Source organism: Balaenoptera musculus, chromosome 20 (assembly GCF_009873245.2).
Source record: "Balaenoptera musculus isolate JJ_BM4_2016_0621 chromosome 20, mBalMus1.pri.v3, whole genome shotgun sequence".
Lineage (NCBI taxonomy): Eukaryota > Metazoa > Chordata > Mammalia > Artiodactyla > Balaenopteridae > Balaenoptera > Balaenoptera musculus.
The window spans coordinates 25188909-25204964 of NC_045804.1; the positions used below are offsets into that span (position 1 = coordinate 25188909).

The window sequence follows — 16056 nt, forward strand, 5'->3', positions numbered from 1 at the left end:
AAATCTACAAACAATAAATGCTGGAGAGGGTGTGGAGAAAAGGGAACCCTCATACACTGTTGGTGGGACTGTAAATTGATTCAGCCACTACGAAAAACAGTATGGAGGTTCCTTAAAAACTAAAAATAGAACTACCATATGACCCAACAATCCCACTACTGGGCATATACCCAGAGAAAACCATAATTCAAAAAAACACATGCACCCCAATGTTCATAGCAGCACTATTTACAATAGCCAGAACATGGAAGCAACCTAAATGTCCATCAACAGAGGAATGGATAAAGAAGATGTGGTACATATATACAATGGGATATTACTCAGCCATAAAAAGGAATGAAATTGTAGAGACGTGGATGGACCTAGAGAGTGCCATACAGAGTGAAGTCAGAAAGAGAAAAGCAAATATTGTATAACAATGCGTATATGTGGAATCTAGAAAAACGGTAGAGATGATCTTATTTGCAAAGCAGAGACACAGAGTAGATAACAAATGTATGGATACCAAGGGGGAAAGGGGTGGGGTGGGAGGAATACGGAGACTGGGATTGACACATATACATTATTGATACTATGTATAAAATAGACAACTGATGGGAACATACTGTATAGCACAGTGAACTCTACCTAATGCGCTGTGGTAACCTAAATGGGAAGGAAGTCCAAAAGGGAGGGGATATCTGTATGTGTATGGCTGATTCATTTTGTTGTGCAGTGGAAGCTAACACACCATTGTAAAGCAACCATACTCCAATAAAAATTAATTAAAAATAAATGAATAAAATTCAATAGAAAATTAACCACCATTTTTAGACCAAAAAAAAAAAAGGGGGTCCACAGGACCCAGACTCAGCCCAACCCCTTTTTTAATTGGTGCATGACCCTGAATGACTCCCTTCCTCTCTCTGGGTCTCATTTTCTAGTCCAGGTGGTCTCTAAGGTTCTCTCTGGTCTGGCAGTCAATGTCCCACAACTCAGGTCGCTTCTAGATAGGTCTTTGGAAAGAAGCCAGCCCTTCAATCTCTCAGCCCACCAGTTACTTCACCACGACTTTCTGCAGCGTGCTCACCCGCCCTCTTTCATCAGCTCTAAACTTGCCCTTGCCCTTCTCTGCCACCAGCCAGCAGGCCCAGCCTCTCTTTCCGAGGGCCTTAGCGCCCACCTTCTGGCAGGGTCCAGATCTGTTCAGGACAGGCACGTGCATTTATCCCTCAAGAAACTACAGCACCCAAAAGGCTTTGCGGCAACCTCTGGGCCTTTAGTACCACCAAAGAGAAAGGTTTTTCAGCGCGGGCCAGCCGCTGCATGGCTTTTTGGAAATTGTAGTTCATCTGCGAAGAGCCCGGGAACTAGGGTAAGGCTGCGAGCCACCCTTCCCAGAATGCATAGCGCTCATCCCCACCAATCGAAGGCACGGATCTTGGAAGGAAGGCGGGGAAGAGGAGGAGCTGCCCGGCGCACGCGCAGTATGTTTGTCTGGGGAATTCATGTGGAGGTCAGAGTGGGAGCAGGTGAGAATGGAGGGGATCGGGTGCGGCCCGCGTCCGGGCGTCTCCGCAGTTCCCCTCTGCACTCCCATTAGCCCCAGGTTTGGGCGGGCGGGGTCCATGCGTGGGTCCGCCTCGTGTCGGAGGGGAAAGAGGGTGAGCACGGGAGGAGCCAGGGGTTGCGTAGAGTGAGGTAGGTGTGTATGGGGGCAGAGTGAGGAATAATCTAGAAGCTCTTAGGAATGGAAAAGCTGAGGGGTCGGGACTGGGCATCCTGGTCTCAGGCACGGGGAGAGATGAAGGTAGAGACGTTGAGGTCTGGGGAGGAGGGAGGGAGGCTGAAGTGGACGACGGCGATGGGGCGGAGCAAGACAAAGTTAAGTGCTGGAGTAGATTCTAGTGAGGTCAGCCGTGCTCCCGCCCACCCCGCCTCAGCCCCCCTACCCCATCCCGTTCCAGGGCTCTCCCTCGGGGTGCAGCTGTTTAGGGCCTTTCTGGCCCGATTGGTTCTCGTGATATGTTGGCCCCAGAACGTCGTGTAGCACCTGCTTCTGTAATAACAGGTCATTCTTAATACCTGATGTTGAGAAGCCGCGTGGTGAGGAGTTAAGATGAGCCTTCTAGAATTAGACCTCTAGGTTCTAATCCTGGTTGCCCCCCTCATAGCTGCGTGATCTTAGGCTCCTGGTGTAACTTAACCCCTCTGTGTGCCTCAGTTTCCTCATCTGTAGTTATCTACTTCATACGGGTTGGTGTGAGGATTAAATATGGAAATGGCTGTTAGAAGACTGCCTAGTATAAAGGTCAGCTATTATTGTTATTTTGTTGTTGGAATCACATTCTTTTCTGAACCAGAATTGCACAGAACCAGCCACGCAGCCTCTCTTCTGGGGCCTGACTGTCCAGGAAATGGGAGGGTGTTTGGTGTGGTGCTAAGTTCTCTATGGGTATCAAGCCCATGCCTCCTTCCCATTTTGAACCAAGTACCCCAGACCCCTTTTCTTAAGTAGTAGAGAAAGAAGAAAGAAGCGCAGAGGAATTGAGTACACACTTACACAAGCTGCAGAGTGTTATTTATGAAATGTCCTTCAGTCGATAATTTAGAGCTCTCAAGAGTGAGGAAAGAAATAGCCAACTTGACAGGTACATGTGATGCCTCAGAGAGGGCTTTACTCTGAGGATTTGGGGATTGAATTGTTTTGTTTGTTTTGTTTTTACCCCCTTAGGTGTGAGCAGGCCCAGCAGAAGGAGACATGGCTGCCAAAGTGTTTGAGTCCATTGGCAAGTTTGGCCTGGCCTTAGCCATTGCAGGAGGCGTGGTGAACTCTGCCTTGTATAATGGTGAGGCACTGAGGGGTGGTGGGTCACTGCCCTTTGCCAGAGGATGTCTATTGGTCTTCATAGCCTGTGTGACACTCCTGTTGGCAGCCGCTGTCCGTGAATGTGTTTGTGACCAAGAGGGCTCACCTACTGCCATCCTGCACCATAGGGTTTCATTGTTCTCAGGGCCTCTGTCCTTGTAGCCGTAGGTTCTCTCAGAGCCTTTATTCACCAAGAGCCTCCCAGACCAGTTGGACGTTTCCACCTGCTCTTGTGAATTTAAAGTGATGCTGCAGCAGAGTGCCAGGATTTCGCTGGCCAGCTGAAATGGAGAGCTTGGTTGTTCTTTTCTGCCTGTGTGTGGAATAACTCAGCAAGGGCTTTAGCCCTTTGGTGACCTTGTCCTGAGCAGGAGCTTTTGCTCTGCTGTGGTTGAGTCTTTCCAGAGAAAATATCTTTGAGATGCACTGCCCAGCTTTTAACAGTGTGCTGGGTGTTTAAGCTGGCTTTTCCACTTTTCTGTGTGACCTTAGGCAAGTCACTTTCCCCTCCCCAGGCCTCAGCTTTCTCATTGGTCAAGCCACAGGATTGAACTGGTTTATGTCTGAGACCCCCTCCACCTCTGATATTCTCCAACTTTCACTGTTGGAAAGTAGCAGTAGATTGACCCACCTCATGTGTGACCCTGACAAGAGGAGGATTACTTTCAGAGTGAAGGTGTTTGGACCAACTGTAATGTGCAAAAAGGCAGAGACAGAAAGCGGCTGGTCAGAAAAGTCTGCTCTTGGGCTTCCCTGGTGGCACAGTGGTTAAGAATCCACCTGCCAATGCAGGAGACACGGGTTCGATCCCTGGCCCAGGAAGATCCCACATGCCGCGGAGCAACTAAGCCCATGTGCCACAACTACTGAGCCTGTGCTCTAGAGCCCGTGAGCCACAGTTACTGAGCCCATGTGCCACAACTACTGAAGCCCGCGCACCTAGAGCCTGTGCTCCACAACAAGAGAAGCCACTGCAGTGAGAAGCCCATGCACCACAACGAAGAGTAGCCCCCGCTCACTGCAACTAGAGAAAGCCCGCGCGCAGCGAAGACGCAACACAGCCAAAAATAAAATGAATAAAAATAAAATAAATAAATTTATTTTAAAAAAAAGAAAGAAAGAAAAGCCTGTTCTCCTTCTATGGCACAGCTTTATACTCTGATCTTTTTGGCCACCCCTGCATAGCTAAACAGTAGTCACCATTACTAATTTCTTTCTGAATCAGCAAGACAGCTCTATAACCCCTTCAAACCTTAGAGAAACCAAGCTATCGGAAAGAAAAAGTGGGGCCTTCCAAATTTTAGGATTGCCATAGGGAGGATGCTGCTTCCGGAAACACTGGGTTAAATTGGAACCAGGATGGACTGTGGTATCAGTGAAGACCTTGGTGAGTTTTAGAAGTTTTGGGAGGTGGTTAATCAGAAAATCAGCAGCCAGTTGTTTCAAGGAGAAAGGATGCTGAGGAATAGAGCCTATTACCGAAGTCCTTGGCAGGACATGTGGGATGGGAAATGACTGCTTAGTTTTGTAGCTGTTTAGAGGCCTCTAGAGACCAGAAGTGTAGGAAGAAAGAGCAGGAGAGGGGAGACTTAATAAATGAATGGAAAGCACCAGGGATCTTTCAAAACCATGATCCTTTTGGTTAAAGGGTGAGGGGATTTTTCTGACCCATCATTATCCTTCATTCCTAGTGGATGCTGGGCACAGAGCTGTCATCTTTGACCGGTTCCGTGGAGTGCAGGACATTGTTGTAGGAGAAGGGACTCACTTCCTCATCCCTTGGGTACAGAAACCAATTATCTTTGACTGCCGCTCTCGACCGCGTAACGTGCCAGTAATCACTGGTAGCAAAGGTGAGTCTTGTCTGTGGGTCAGGTAAAGTAGAGAGTGGAAGGGCTGCTGTGGGATCCCAAACGGGTTGAACTTCTCGTAATACGAATTCCTGGCATATTTTCCATGAAGAGTTTTATGTGGTTACGGAGAAAGAAGTATACAGGCATACCTCAGAGATGTTGTGAGTTCAGTTCCAGACCACCACAACAAAGCACATATTGTGATAAAGCGAGTCACAAGAATATTTTGGTTTCCCAGTGCATATAGAAGTTTACCCCATACTGTAGCCCGTTATGGGTGCAGTAGCTTTATCTCTAAAGAAACAATATATATACAATACCTTAATTTAAAAATGCTTTATGGCTAAAAAATGATAACCATCATCAGATCACCATAACAAATATAATAATATTGGGAAAGTTTGAAATATTGCAAGAATTACCAAAATATGACAGAGACATGAAGTGAGCAGGTGCTGTTAGAAAAATGGTGCCGATAGACTTGTTTGACACAGGGCTGCCCCAAACCTTCAATTTGTAAAAAATGCAGTGTCTGTGAAGCTCAGGAAAATGAGGTATGCCTATATACTTAAAATACACACACGGTTGTACAAATTTAGAGAAATGAACAAAGATATATTTCAAGAGTTACATAACAATCCAATTTTAAAGAAATCTAAATGTGCCTTTGCTCCCTCGGTTGACCCTTCCCATCAGTTCTTGTTCCCCAGGGTGACTGTAAACCGATCTCCAGCCGTTCTGTTTGCCTTCACAGCTGACTTACCCTTTGCCTTGCTTTCCAAGGCCTCTGCTTCCAGCAGTGCGGCCCTCACATTGTTATCTCACAGGCCAAGGCCCACATCCCTGAGAGCAATCTGGTCTGACACGCCACTGGCTTCCCAGTTGGAGCCTAAAATGAATTGCTCTCATGGTTCTCCCCTCATCGTACACATAGAGGTGCACAGGCAGTAAATGGAGTGGCAGATGCTGCCTTGGCCGTGACGTTTCTGTGCAGCAGGAGGAGCGGGTTGGTGGATGTTGCTGTCCCAGCAGATGTTTGCTTTCTGTGATAGTGCCAGGCTTTGTGCTGGGTCAGAGGGTGGGGTAGCTCAAAGCTGACTAAAGCGGGAGCCTTTAGGAGCTCGATCTAGCTAAGGAGATAGCCATGTGGACAGGCATTAGAGTGGGGCGTGGTGACTACAGCGTGGAGGGGAAGCAGAGAAGAGAGCTCCTGTGAGGGATGTGCGTCTGCACTGGCACTTTAGAATGAGAAGTGCGTCGGGCAGAGGAGGGGAAAGGGTACATTGGTGTTGACTAATCTGTCCTGTCGCTCCTGGCCAAGGAGAGGAGGAGCCTCCTGTAAAGGGTCTGGCCTGCCTACTACATCAGAGGAAATCAGCGGTGGGGTGGGGTTAATCAAGAAACATCATATTTTAACTTAAAGGCCTAGTTCTGAACTTTCCACCTTTTTGGGATTTCTTTCTCTACTGTTTTGCAGTTGTTCTAAGGATACATTATACACCTATCTTCAAAACTTGATAGGAACTTGCAGAGATCAGGGACGGACGTATAACCATTTCCCACTCTGGTGCCTGGTTCAGAACTCATCTCGTGGGCGTTTGGTCCATATTGTTGATGACTGCACGCAGGCTGTGACAGTGCCTTAGCTCCAAGCAGGACTGCATTGTCAGGGGAAGTTGTACTTCCCTCCCTGGGTCCTTTGACGGCCAAGTAATGAGAAGCGGCCTCTAGATGAGTCTGATAACCCCTTACATCTGTTGCGCATTTGACAGAGTGCTTTTATATCTGTTTCCTCCTTCGGTTTCTCCCAACATGCCTGGGAGGCAGATGAAATCATCCCCGTTCTTTTTTTTTTAAATAAATTTATTTTTTATTTACTTTTGGCTATGTTGGGTCCCCACCGCTGTGTGCGGGCTCTCTCCAGCTGCGGCGAGCAGGGACCACCCCCCATCGCGGCACACGGGCCCCTCCCCGCGGCGGCCCCTCCCGTCGCGGAGCACGGGGTAGGCGCACGGGCTTCAGCAGTCATGGCACGCAGGCCCAGCAGCTGTGGCCCGTGAGCTCCAGAGCACAGGCCCAGCAGCCGTGGCACACGGGCCCAGCCGCTCCACGGCATGTGGGATCCTCCCGGACCAAGGACGGAACCCATGCCCCCTGCACTGGCAGGCGGACCCCCAACCACTGTGCCACCAGGGGAGTCCCCATCCCCATTCTTATATGTGAGGAAATAAGCTGAGATAGGCTAAGGCTTAGTGAGCCCGCGTAATTAGTAAACAGCAGAGTTGAGGCTGCAGCCAGGACTTAGACTGCTAGTCTGCTGGACCCACGGTCACCTCTCTGAGGCACACTCCTACCTTGGGCCACATCACTGGGCCTTGCAGAGGCCTTACGCTAGAATTCTTAGCATTGGCCTATCTGTTTTCTTAAAATATTCAGTGTTCCAGGCATTTCCATGGCACCTATTAGACATACAATCTGAATTTGCTTATATCAGAGGGCATTCAGGACACACTGAAAAGCTGTCATCCCCAGAATCCTTTGAGAAGTTTTTAACGCTGATGCTGTGCTGGGTTCTCTACCAAGGAGACCACGCACAGGTGCTCCTCACCCTCTGGGATCTGATAAGCAGCAACTTTACTTATAAATTATAGCAAATTTGGGGTAGGAGAGGTCATAGAAGGCCACCTTGGTTTTCATTTTTAACTCCAGCACTTCTCCCCTACCCTAAGATTTACAGAATGTCAACATCACCTTGCGCATCCTCTTCCGGCCGGTTGCTAGCCAGCTTCCCCGCATCTTCACCAGCATCGGAGAGGACTACGACGAGCGCGTGCTGCCGTCCATCACCACAGAGATCCTCAAGTCCGTGGTGGTGAGTGAACAGGGCCTCAGCCTCGAGCCTCGAGCCCAGCCCCCGAGGGGTCGCTAGGTGGCAGGAAGAGCTTGGCGGTGACTGGTTGGGACTCTGCTTCCTCATTATCCTGACCGGCTCCTCTGCCCTCCCTTGGAACCAGGCTCGCTTTGATGCTGGAGAACTGATCACCCAGAGAGAGCTGGTCTCCAGACAGGTGAGCGATGACCTCACGGAGCGAGCAGCAACCTTTGGGCTCATCCTGGACGACGTATCCTTGGTAAGGGTCTTGGGGTGCCTGCAGGGGAGGGTATCTGGGTAGACACTGTGAGGTCCTACCTTCCACCTTCCTCAGTGAAGGCTTGAAAACATGGAACCTTCTTGGTGGCATGTGGCAGTCTCCTTGGGTTTGTTTTCAGAAGAAGGTTCTTTTACCTCCCCTGTGCCACAGACATTCTTCTTTTAATTTTTGGCCCTAACCACTAGATTTTTCACCTTCCCCAAACTGAATGTTCCCCCGAGCTCCCCAGGAAGTGATGTTGTGTTAACCCTGTTTGACACAGGCAGAAATTGCCCGGTAGAGACTAGAGAACAGCTTGGATAGTCTTCCTCCCTAGCACAGACCTCCCAGCCTGACCCCCGGGGAATTTCCTAACACCTAGGGTCTAAAGCGCAGTGAAGTGAGCTCTGGGGCCTCCCCATGAAAGGTGATAGAGTGTCAGTGAATGGTTCTGTTTCCCAAAGCCTGGTATGGGAGGCAGGGGGCATCTCTGAGGCATAAGCTGTCCTCTTGAGACCGTGTGGTCTGTGTATTTATATGATACTGAATGCCGCAATGCAGACAGAAAGCAATACAGGCAGGATAGCATTTCAGATCGAGGAGGGTGAGGGGAAGGGGTCGTGTTTCTGATTCTCTGGGAAAAATCATTTGGAGTGATTTGTTCGGGTAGTGAGGTAGAGTGTTTCCCATTCCGTTCTCCTGTGCGTCGCTGGGGAAAGGCACAGCTTCCCCCTCAGCATCTGTGCAGCTGTTTAAACAGTAACACTCTACATACCCTGCGCTCATCCCAGGGCAGTGCTCCACTTGCAGCAACTGCCTTCCAGCTGTGGAAGGGCTCGTGGGCTCCCTCTACTGGCAAGACGCCAGGCTGCAGCCATTTGGCTCCTTGGACCAGAGTGGTTCCTCAGGCTCTGCCACTTAGTGTTAAACTAAACACTGTGGCCGTGAGAACACACTAAGTAAAAACCTAAGGAGAAGCTTGGCATTTTGCTAGACTTTAACCACATACTCCATTCTGGGGAAATGCAGGTTGACCACAAGAAACCATATCAAGAGGTGTGAGAAGAAAATTAGGTTTCATGGGGAATTTACTGCCCTCGGCTGCCCCTCTTAGAAAGAAATTTTATTCCTTAATTACGCATTTCATTTCCATTGCTCAGGATTGTATTTTCTTTCCCAAACTTTGAACAAGAGTCCAGAAATGGAGCAGGCGAGGTAGAACAGCTGCAGTTTAAGAGTTAGGAGTGTTAAAAATTCTGGAAGACATTGGACTGGGATTTACTCTTCAGGAGAAGTTTTGAGCTGCTTATTTTCTTTTCTTAAAGCAGAGGTTGGGAGGGTAGTGGAGGAAATGAAACAAGTAGAATTTGATAGCAAAACCAATGCTATTATCCCCTTTATTCTTCCCTTTTAATAAAAAGTATAGATAGATAAATAAACTAGACTAGGCATTAGTAGTGCTGAGATCTGTTCCCATTGTTTGCACTGTCATTACGGATAGTCACTTCAGTGAAGTCTCGGTCACTCATGTTGTCAGGGAAGACCTATGCATAATCAGAATTTTAAATCTTCACCCGAAACAATATCTTTACCTGCCTTCTCTTTCTTTTAAACCCTTTATCAGAAGCACTCACACATAGGGAATACCATGATTTGCAAAATCATGATTTGGAAATCGTCTCTCTCGTCCTCTTCCTGTTTTGTGGTGGAGATGCTGTGAGAAAGCAGTGGACTGGTTAAGTCATAAGCAGAGAGCATCACACTCTTGAATCCCTGAGAACCAGCTGCATCCCTCACTCTCAGGGGCTCAGTTTTCCATCTGGCTTCTCTGGAGGCTTCAAGCAGGCCATCAAAGGACCTTGGAAGAGCACTAGTCAGTGGTGGGGGTCCTGGAACCCACAGGTCTCCTCCCCTAGGGAGGTGGTCAATCGAGTAGATACCTTCTGGTGCCCGTGGGCTGTTTTCTACCTGAGGGTGCCAGAATGAGGTACAGGAGCACTTTGGGCAGCCGAGGATTCTGGGGTGTGAACTCAGTTTGGGCACGGATGTGGAGGTGGAAGGGCGTTCTGGCCTCACATTGTCTCCAGCTGCTAGAGCCATTCGTGGCCTCTTCCTCCAGTGGCCGTGGGGGCCCTGCAGCAGCGCTGTCTAAGCCATTACTCTGCCTCATCTCGTGCTCACCCTCTCCCCTTAGACGCATCTGACCTTTGGGAAGGAGTTCACAGAAGCGGTGGAAGCCAAACAGGTGGCTCAGCAGGAAGCAGAGAGGGCCAGATTTGTGGTGGAAAAGGTGAGCACTCAAGCAGATGGCAGGAGCCTCTCTCCCCTTTCCCCTGTGCTCAGCCTCCTTGTTTGCCGGGTGGTCTGGAAATTCATCATCTGTCATCTCTTCCGGGATCATCGGAAGGGGATTGAAGGGACTGTACTCCTGCAATTGGTTCCAGAGTCTTCGGGGTCTAGTCAGGGATATGTGAAGTTATGTTCTTAAATCACTGAAGGGTAATTTTTTTCCCACGTCCCTAAGATCATAAACAATCTCCCACAAATAAAAGTTTCTTCTGGAATATTTTCAGCTTCACTGAGAAGTCATTTTTAACCGTGGTTACACAGTGAAGGCTGACAGCAAAAGGGATCAAACGTGGCACCAGGTGCACTATCATCACTGGATTTTTTTCAAGCACTAAATCCATCCAGATGTGTCAGAGTGTGCTGGGACGCAGTATAGTTGCATAGGGCCTGGTCTTTGGGTCTTTGCAAAGGTGTATTTATTTCATGTATTCCCTTCTCCCCACCACTAATTCTCTTGGATTTTTATTCCTAATCCAAGACACCTTAGTCCTTAGAATCAGGCAAAAGAGAGGTATATGGGTAGACATTTCACTTTAGAGAATATAAACTCCATGTGGATGGAGACTTATTTTTGTTTTTCCACTTTTTTCTGCCTCTCTTCAGCACCTAGAACATGTCCAAAACCATGCCTGGGATAGATACTAGGTACCAATAAAACATTCGTTGAGTGGACAGTCCCAGAACCTCGGTTGAACAGCTGTGTGTTAATCTCAGAGAGGCTCCACACTGTGTTCTCCTCCCATACTTCTGAAGGTCACGCATTGCAGATAGACGTCATCTTTTTGATGAGGGTAGGGAAAGCCAGGAGGTCTCGTTCTGGGTGCCTCAGTTCCTGGTCGGGAACCAGTTTAGCCCAAGAGCAACTTCAGAGAGCGTCCCGTGCCTGCGGCTCCTACCTAGCTGCACTGGTTTTGATGAAAGTCACTTTGACTTGGGGCTGGAGGGAAAGATGAGGATTAATTCCATCTTTCTTTCTCTCCTGCTTTCCTTGGCCTGGGGTCCTCCTGCCTCGGAGTATGTGGCTGGACTGGGTTGCTATTAATATTATTGAGGACTTTTAAATAAGACAGCTATTTATATAGCCAGCAGAAATGTGTCCCTACAGTGGCATGACGGGAGAGAGGAGGATTGGGTGGACAGTGCTTGTTGGCCCTGGCTGGAGGGGGAGGTAAAGTCCCAGAGTTCCTTCGGGACCCGGTGAGGGTGCCTAACGTGGTCCTTTTGAGGCTGTAGCCGCCATGCAGCACCCCAAGGTGTGCTCTTGGTCTCTCTGCTTCCACTCCCGTAGGCTGAGCAGCAGAAGAAGGCAGCCATCATCTCTGCGGAGGGCGACTCCAAGGCAGCGGAGCTGATCGCCAACTCGCTCGCCACTGCAGGCGACGGCCTGATCGAGCTGCGCAAGCTGGAGGCAGCGGAGGACATCGCGTACCAGCTGTCGCGCTCCCGGAACATCACCTACCTGCCCACTGGGCAGTCGGTGCTCCTCCAGCTGCCCCAGTGAGACCCGCACCTCCTGGGGCCATCTGGACCACAGCCCCCATGATGCTCACCACCACCTTCCTTCTCCCGCCCCAGAAATCACTGTGAAACTTCGTGATTGGCTTAAAGTGAAGGAAATAAAAGTAAAATCACTTCAGATCTCTAATTACTCGATCAGGTGAAGCTCTTTCACTCTTCTCATTTCCATCCCCTTTTTTTATCCACCTCCCTACCCAGAGTTGCCAAGTGCCTACACAGACCAGCTTGGCTCCCGTCTTTGGGGCCTGCTGGCACTCCAGCCTAGGCACTGGCAGTTGGCAGAAGACAGGCAGGGCCATGTGTGTGATGAGCTCAGAGTCAGTGGGCGGCCTGAGTAAACTGGTAGCCTCCAACCTATCTTTTATTCATGATCTGAGGAAGGCGGCGTGCGCAGCTGAACAACAACGACACAGGCCTCGGTTTTTTCCAGTGCTTCCTTCACCTACCCAGCCGAAGAGAGGTGCTGGGGAGGGTCAGAGAGGAAGCGATCTGTCTCTTACCATAGGCCAGTTCTCTTTAACTGCGGGGCCAGCGGAAGCACGGATTGAAGAATCTGCCCCTGTGAAGGTGGGTGGGCTGATTTGCTGCCCTACCCCCACCCCAGGGTCCTAAAACTGGAATGGACTTGGGTAATGAGAGAGCAGGCCTGGACCAAGATGTGAGTCCTCTGGCCTTCCTCTCCACCTCCCACCTTGGTGTCTCAAATACCCGGCGGATTTCCAGCTTGAAGGATTGCATCCGGCCGAGGCTACATGGGCCTGCCAAAGACGTGTGCATCCTGCGTTCCTGGCTTCCCTTGTTCGGAGACTGCCCTTTCTAGAGGGCTCTGTGCCTGTTCCTTGAAGGAAACAACCACGGGAAGAAAACAAATGTGTGTAAACTGCTATCAATAAATGACACCCAGACCTTCCAGCTCAGTCTTACGGGGTTTGTGTGTGTGTGTGTGTGTGGGAACCGTGGGATCAGAACAGAGCATTCTAGCAGTTTTTGTGTGCACGTTTGTATCACCAGCTAGGACAGAATCTCCAGCAGGGCAGAAAATGCTTTGGTTTCAGAAAACACTTTGTGCCGTGTTCCAGATCCATCCCAGCCTGAAATGAATCAGTGGTGTCCAGTGAGGTTTGTTGTTACGTGGGTTCTTAGGAAGTGAGGGGTGGTGGAGGTTCGTTAACTTCCCCCATGGCTTTTGGGGCCAACTGGGAAGTTGTAGGCCCACCCCCTAAATGAGGGGTTGACAAAATACACGTGTGCCAAGCCCTCGGTGCACTCTGGTTAGACTTTTACATGCATGAGATGGCTTCGGGTGTCCTGCCTGTTGTGGGCTTGTATTGCTTATTCTGCTTTGCTTCGATGAAGAAAGGCCTTGGCCTTTGAAGGGGGGGCAGGTTTATGCACTTTGAATGGTGGGGAAGGAAAGCGGACCTACAATTGAGAAATGGGCCGTGCCAGTCACCCATCTCAATCCTTTTAGGAATAAAATGGAAATAACGTGCAGTGAGCACTCACACTGACTGCTTTAACCTCTGCTCTCAGTTTAATCCCCAGCTCACCACCTGGCCAAGGAGCGTGGTCTCTTAAGACGACTCTGCAGGCTGGTCTCTGACCTGGATTCTGCATTTCCTCTCCCAGAGTGATAGGGCCGGCTGTCAGCTGGGAAACGGGACGGATGCACAGATTTAGAGTGGGCTGGGGACTGAGTTCTCCCAGCGCCGCACCGTGCTCCCCTCCCAGGCCCTCTCCCCAGGGATCTCGTCCTTCCCCACCCCCTGTGAGCACACAGACAGGTGTGCGACGGGCTCCTGACCCTCGGCTGAACCTCCCACCAAAGCTTCGTTCTGTTTGATGCTGGGCGAGCCTCATCTAGCCCATCTCCTCACCACCTCCCCGGCATCAGTTATCTCAGGTTAGCTCTTCCCACTCGTGTTTTGTGCTGTAAGAGTAGTGAGACCTGCGAGCGGTGAGGTGCCTGGACTCGAAACGCATGAACGACTGGAGCAGGAAGAACATGACTGCTAAACAGGTTCCAGACCGGCTTCCTCTCAGCGGTCTTCCTCCCTTCCTGCTGTTTATTGCTCGGGACACCCTTGGGGGGCGGGGCAGGAGGCCCCTCTCTTCCCCAGGCCCTTTTTACAAGAGCAATGTTTGTTTCTTGCATATGGCAGGAGATCGGGTTTCCCACCCAGGTGTGTGAGGGGAGCCGTCCCCAGCTTCTGGGTTCCTTCTGCCTCCAGGTCAGCCCCCCAGCGTCAGGCCGGCCAGTTCCTGCTGGTTTTGCCTGTAGCCTCCCTGCCACAGACAGTGCCAGTGGCAGACCAGGGGCCTCATTCTGCCTTGACTTCCGCCAAGTAATTCTTCTCACAAATGTTCAAGGGCTGTTAACTGGCTGCTTAGCCCCAGAGTTCCCCGATGGCCTCTGGGTTTCTCCAGAAACTGCCACAATGGGCTTTTATCGGCTCGGGATTCTCTGGGCCCTGGATCAAAAGCCGTGTCCTGTCCTGGCCAGGGAGGGGGCCAAGCAGGGAGTGTCTCTCCTTTGGTCAGGCTGAATAGTTCCCTTGTTCAGGCTCCGAGGGTCGCTGACTAGGAAGGCAATGGGCCCTGGATGGAGGGCAGGGGCGGGGTGGGACCCTCGAAGGCTTGCCATGTTTCCTTACTGTTGCATTTTACACAAGTTCTGCCGGTGTGGACTGAAGGGGGAGGAGCTGTGTCATCCCCAGGTGGGTCGATTTGAAAGACGGGGAGAGACAATGGAATATTGTCAAAGTCTGACGTGTAGCAGATGCTATTCTAATCACCTGGTGGTCCAGCAATCAGCAGGGGAAGAGCAGTTAGGCCCTCCCCTCAACCTTTGCCGTCTGCCAATACTGTGGACAAAGTAGCCCACCTTGACTGAAAATAACCTGGGTGAGACGGTCGCAGGAGACTGTAATTGATGTCCCCACCTTTCCTAGGCCTCCTGTCCATCCTGCACACTGCTCCAAACTTAATTTTTCTAAAGCAGATCTCATCCCCTTCCTCCTGAAAAATCTTCAGCAGCCACTCCTCCCTTGGTTAATAAAGTGCAAATGCCTTGTCCTGGCATTCGAGACCCTCTGCTCGCTGCCTTTCTAGTTCAACTTTATACTTTACTGCTTGCCTTCACATACCTACCTGGTGGCTCCCATGGGATGGGGAGCGTTGTCTAAAAATGCAGGTGGAAAGGGGCAGCGGCTACTGGCATTAGGTGATGGGAAGCAGAGGTGGCAGGCATGTTATGAGACCTGCTTTGTGTGGGACAGGCTCATGCAACAAAAACTTGTCCCAAACGTAATGCCAGTAACACTCCTCATTGAAAACAAGCACCGAACTGAGTTCCTTGCTCTTGTCTGCATATCCCCCAGCCCCACTTTCACTGAATCCCCTCTGCTCGCACGGTCACTTCATCCCAGACAGCCCTTCCCCCACATTTCACAGGTCCAGATGCCCCCCATCCTTTGAGTGCTAGCTCCAATTCTTTCTTTAACACAAAACTTCCACTAAGCCAGGGTCCCATGAGGCATTTAGTACTCATTTGGGTTGCAGGTGTGTGTGTGTGTGTGTGTGTGTGTGTGTGTGTGTGTGTGTACATGTGTTCTCCCTCCAGCCCTACATTTATGGAGGGCAGGACCCTTATTTGATTAAACGTTTCCTCTTCCTCTTCTTCCCCCCAACCACCCCCCCTTGATCTTTTCCCCCAAGTCAAACATGCCTGGCTCTTGGTGGGAGTTACTGAATGTTTGTCAGATGAAGAGATGAAGGAATAGACATACAGGACTGAAGTTAGAAGTGAGGTGAGTGCTGGGGGTCGAGGCCCCTGATTCTCCTCCCCTGCCATTATGTTAAGTAGCCTCAAGCTGCTCCGAAGCAGGGTGCTCAGGGTTTAGCAGACGGACCCATCCATAAAGGTCCCACCCAGATCGATTTCCCAGCCTCGCCACCCTCTCGCTTCCTGTGGCCTCCACGTGCGGGCTCTCCTCTTGCTGTCCCCTGCCCACAGCTCACCCTCTCCTGCTTCTGCCTGGAACACCTCTCCTCTCTCACCTCCCTCTTTCAATCCCGGTCCCTCTCTGTCTCAAGCCCAGCTCAAAATCCTTCTTCTCCAGGAATTTGCCTGTGGCTGACCTCTTCCCACCTTTCCTTACATTTAAGGCCTCCCTTTTTTCTAAAGACATTAGCTCTGGAACTCTGGCAGCACTGGGGTTGAGAATTGAACAAAGAAAGGAGTGAAGAGGCCTGTCCCAGCCAGTAGAGGCTGGGATGTTTGACAAGGCCCAGACGCACATGGCTGGAAGAGGGAATGGAAATGTACTGGCCTGGGGAAACCAGTTTATAGTTGAAA

The 16056-nt window shown here is 50.4% G+C and overlaps 1 protein-coding gene across 2 annotated transcripts; it reads left to right on the forward strand.

The window, feature by feature from the left end:
- The first annotated feature begins 1433 nt into the window (after positions 1-1433).
- On the forward strand, positions 1434-12611 carry PHB (prohibitin). Of its 2 annotated transcripts, none has more exons than XM_036837800.1 (7): positions 1434-1511; positions 2714-2828; positions 4540-4701; positions 7431-7573; positions 7716-7832; positions 10027-10122; positions 11470-12611. In XM_036837800.1, exons 2-7 carry the CDS (start codon positions 2741-2743, stop codon positions 11680-11682), a joined length of 819 nt encoding a protein of 272 aa, XP_036693695.1. In that variant the 5' UTR covers positions 1434-1511; positions 2714-2740; the 3' UTR covers positions 11683-12611. The 2 variants fall into 2 exon arrangements, with proteins under 2 accessions (XP_036693695.1, XP_036693696.1); XM_036837801.1 differs by lacking the exon at positions 1434-1511 and adding an exon at positions 2270-2290 and having other exon boundaries at positions 11470-12609.
- The last annotated feature ends 3445 nt before the right edge of the window (positions 12612-16056 follow it).